At 34.6% G+C, this 2,500-nt stretch overlaps 1 protein-coding gene across 1 annotated transcript in view; it reads left to right on the forward strand.

Moving 5' to 3' along the window:
• The window catches only part of LOC138008169 (talin-like), a 124,773-nt gene that overhangs the window by 19,512 nt on the left and 102,761 nt on the right, over positions 1-2,500 (forward strand). Inside the window, exon 4 of the mRNA XM_068855399.1 lies at positions 2,258-2,355. Coding sequence (XP_068711500.1) covers positions 2,258-2,355 — 98 coding nt within the window. The remainder of the gene's footprint in view (positions 1-2,257; positions 2,356-2,500) is intronic.

Here is a 2,500-nt window from a genome sequence, read left to right on the forward strand (position 1 = left end):
GATCGTTTTATCCCTCGTACAACCCGTTGCATCTGAAGTGGATCTGAGAACCCCTGCTCAACATGAAGAGCCTGAACCTGCTGACAGATAAACTTTGGTAGTCGAATGATGGACGAATCGTGCCAAAATTGTCGTAAACAGGCAAAGTGTCCACTCACTTAGGTGCACACGCGCACATAACCTACACACGTCATAACTAACAAACACGTGTCAGCTGAATGAATCAAATTTCTATCAAAACTAGCGTGCGCAACACACCGGAAGTGAAAATACAGTGTAAAATTGCGTGAACTGGAAATAAAACCTGCGGGGAAAAAATGTCTTTATCTTGAAATTTTGCTGGGTGACCTATCTTGATTTTTTGCAGGCACGTATCATTCACGATGGAATTTCAAAAAAAGAGGTTTCGGGGAAAGCTATCTAGTACAATTTTCTGTAAACTATAAAATGCCTTTTTAAATTCTACTAGATAACTTTTTGTCATACCCTCTTAGAAGTTAAAGAATTAGGGAGATTTCCAACAAAGAAATAAAAAAAAAACGGTAGGTCGCCGACTGAAATTTAGAGGGCCTTTTTGTGAACCTGGTGTGTTGCCATGGTAACTTAAATGTGCGATACCCTAGGACACATTTCATATCCCTAGGGCACATTTTTACATGGCTTGTTTTGTATTATTATATAGTAAATTAGGATTTTTACTAATTCCCTTACTTACTACTTACTAATTTCCTTGACATTAAAGATATTTATAGTTTGCCCACACTATGAAATATCCTTCTTTGGTATCTTTCATCGTTTCACAAACACTATAACAATGAAAAACCCTTTCAAGCCTCCTTACTCCTAGAAAGTCAATGGGTTAAATGGAGACACTTTGAATAAAATGGCAAGTGACCCTTCCCAATGCTACATGGAAGAAATCAGTACACTATTTATCATGTGTGGTAGCTGAATTGGAACTAGCCTTAAACTTTGTAGACATCTTTTGTTTAGTTACTTGTGTCATAATAATTTTTATTTTTATTTAAATTCTAGAGTTGTGTTTGTAGTATGTTAGCGTTAACATGACTGCACATGTAATTTCTTCCCTGTTTATACATGTATTTTATTAGTATTCAGGGTGAGTTGAAATATTATTGTTCAGTCTCCAGGGGGACATGGTTTTTGTGGAATGTTTTGCTATTAATTTTAAAAAACTTGCAACACATGTTTTATAGACCACTTTCATAAATGGCAACCACTTTTACATTCTTTTGTATTTACATTAATTAGACCTACTGCCCTCATTTTGAAACAAATATTCTTTTGAAATTAAATGCTCATCGTAGCGAGGCTAGAAAGGCTTATTAGCATAAAAACAAAAGAATGAGGTCTATTGGGTTTACTGTCGCTGCTCTTTTCTTAAACATTATTTTAAACACAAACATTTGTGGTATACATGGTCAAAAAATTGTTCAACTTTTGAAGTGATCAGTCAAAAATACTCAAAAACAACTAAAAGCCTCCTGTGTATAGTAATAACTGTTTTATTCAAACACTGTTACATGGGCTGCAAAGTAAACAAATTTGTCATATTATTCGCATAACAAGGGCAAATAAACCATTGAAAATTTTCTCGATAAAGACAAGGATATTGTCCTAAAATCAGGGAGAAACCCAAAGAGTTTGCAAGAGGTACTCTTCATATAAATCTTCTGCATTGATCTTAAAGATTTGGCCGAGTGAAAACTGGAATTTTGAGGCAAGTTGCTCAGTCCAGATCTGGTCGTTTCCACATTGGTTACAACCGGCTACAAAATATGATTTAAAAGGACGATTTTAGGCCCTTAAAGAGAAAAGATTAGTATTTTTTCTCTTTCTCTCTTAAACAGATGTCTGCTTAACACTTACGTAAGAAGTGTGCATCAGCAACAATGCCACACTCTTCTTCAGTTGATGCTTGCCTGTCGGGCTACCCGCGATAAGAAAATGATAGCCCAAAACATAGTTCTACTAACCCTGAGCTGCCCTGAACTGTATTATTTTCTTCTGTTTTTGTTTCTTTTAAGTTTATATTTTGTATTCATACGTAGTTGTATTTATAAACTAGAGAAACCCCAAAATACCAATAAACTAAAAAAAAAAAGTGAGATGTGTTGCACATTATTGCAGAATGTTTTCAAAGGATTGTCCAGTTTTGAAAGGAGGAAAAACTCACTGGTCCAGGAATGCTTCTGTTCAAAAATTGTTGTGAAACTTAATTATTTTTGTAATGTAGTTTCAGATTATGGATTGTTTTCTCAAGATGACGACCCATCAAAAGGGAAATGGTTAGAGCCTGCCAGGCCTCTTAATTTCTATCCACTCAAGAGTGGTGTAAGTATAATTTTTTAAATTTTCCTTTAGTTAGTAATTTTAAGCAATTGAAATTTCTCCTTCTTTCTGCCTGTACAAGGCTATGTTTTTGTTTTTTGTTATTTGAAAGTACATTGTTTCATGTCTGGCAAGAACAGTTATTTCA

Source organism: Montipora foliosa, chromosome 6 (genome assembly GCF_036669935.1).
Source record: "Montipora foliosa isolate CH-2021 chromosome 6, ASM3666993v2, whole genome shotgun sequence".
Lineage (NCBI taxonomy): Eukaryota > Metazoa > Cnidaria > Anthozoa > Scleractinia > Acroporidae > Montipora > Montipora foliosa.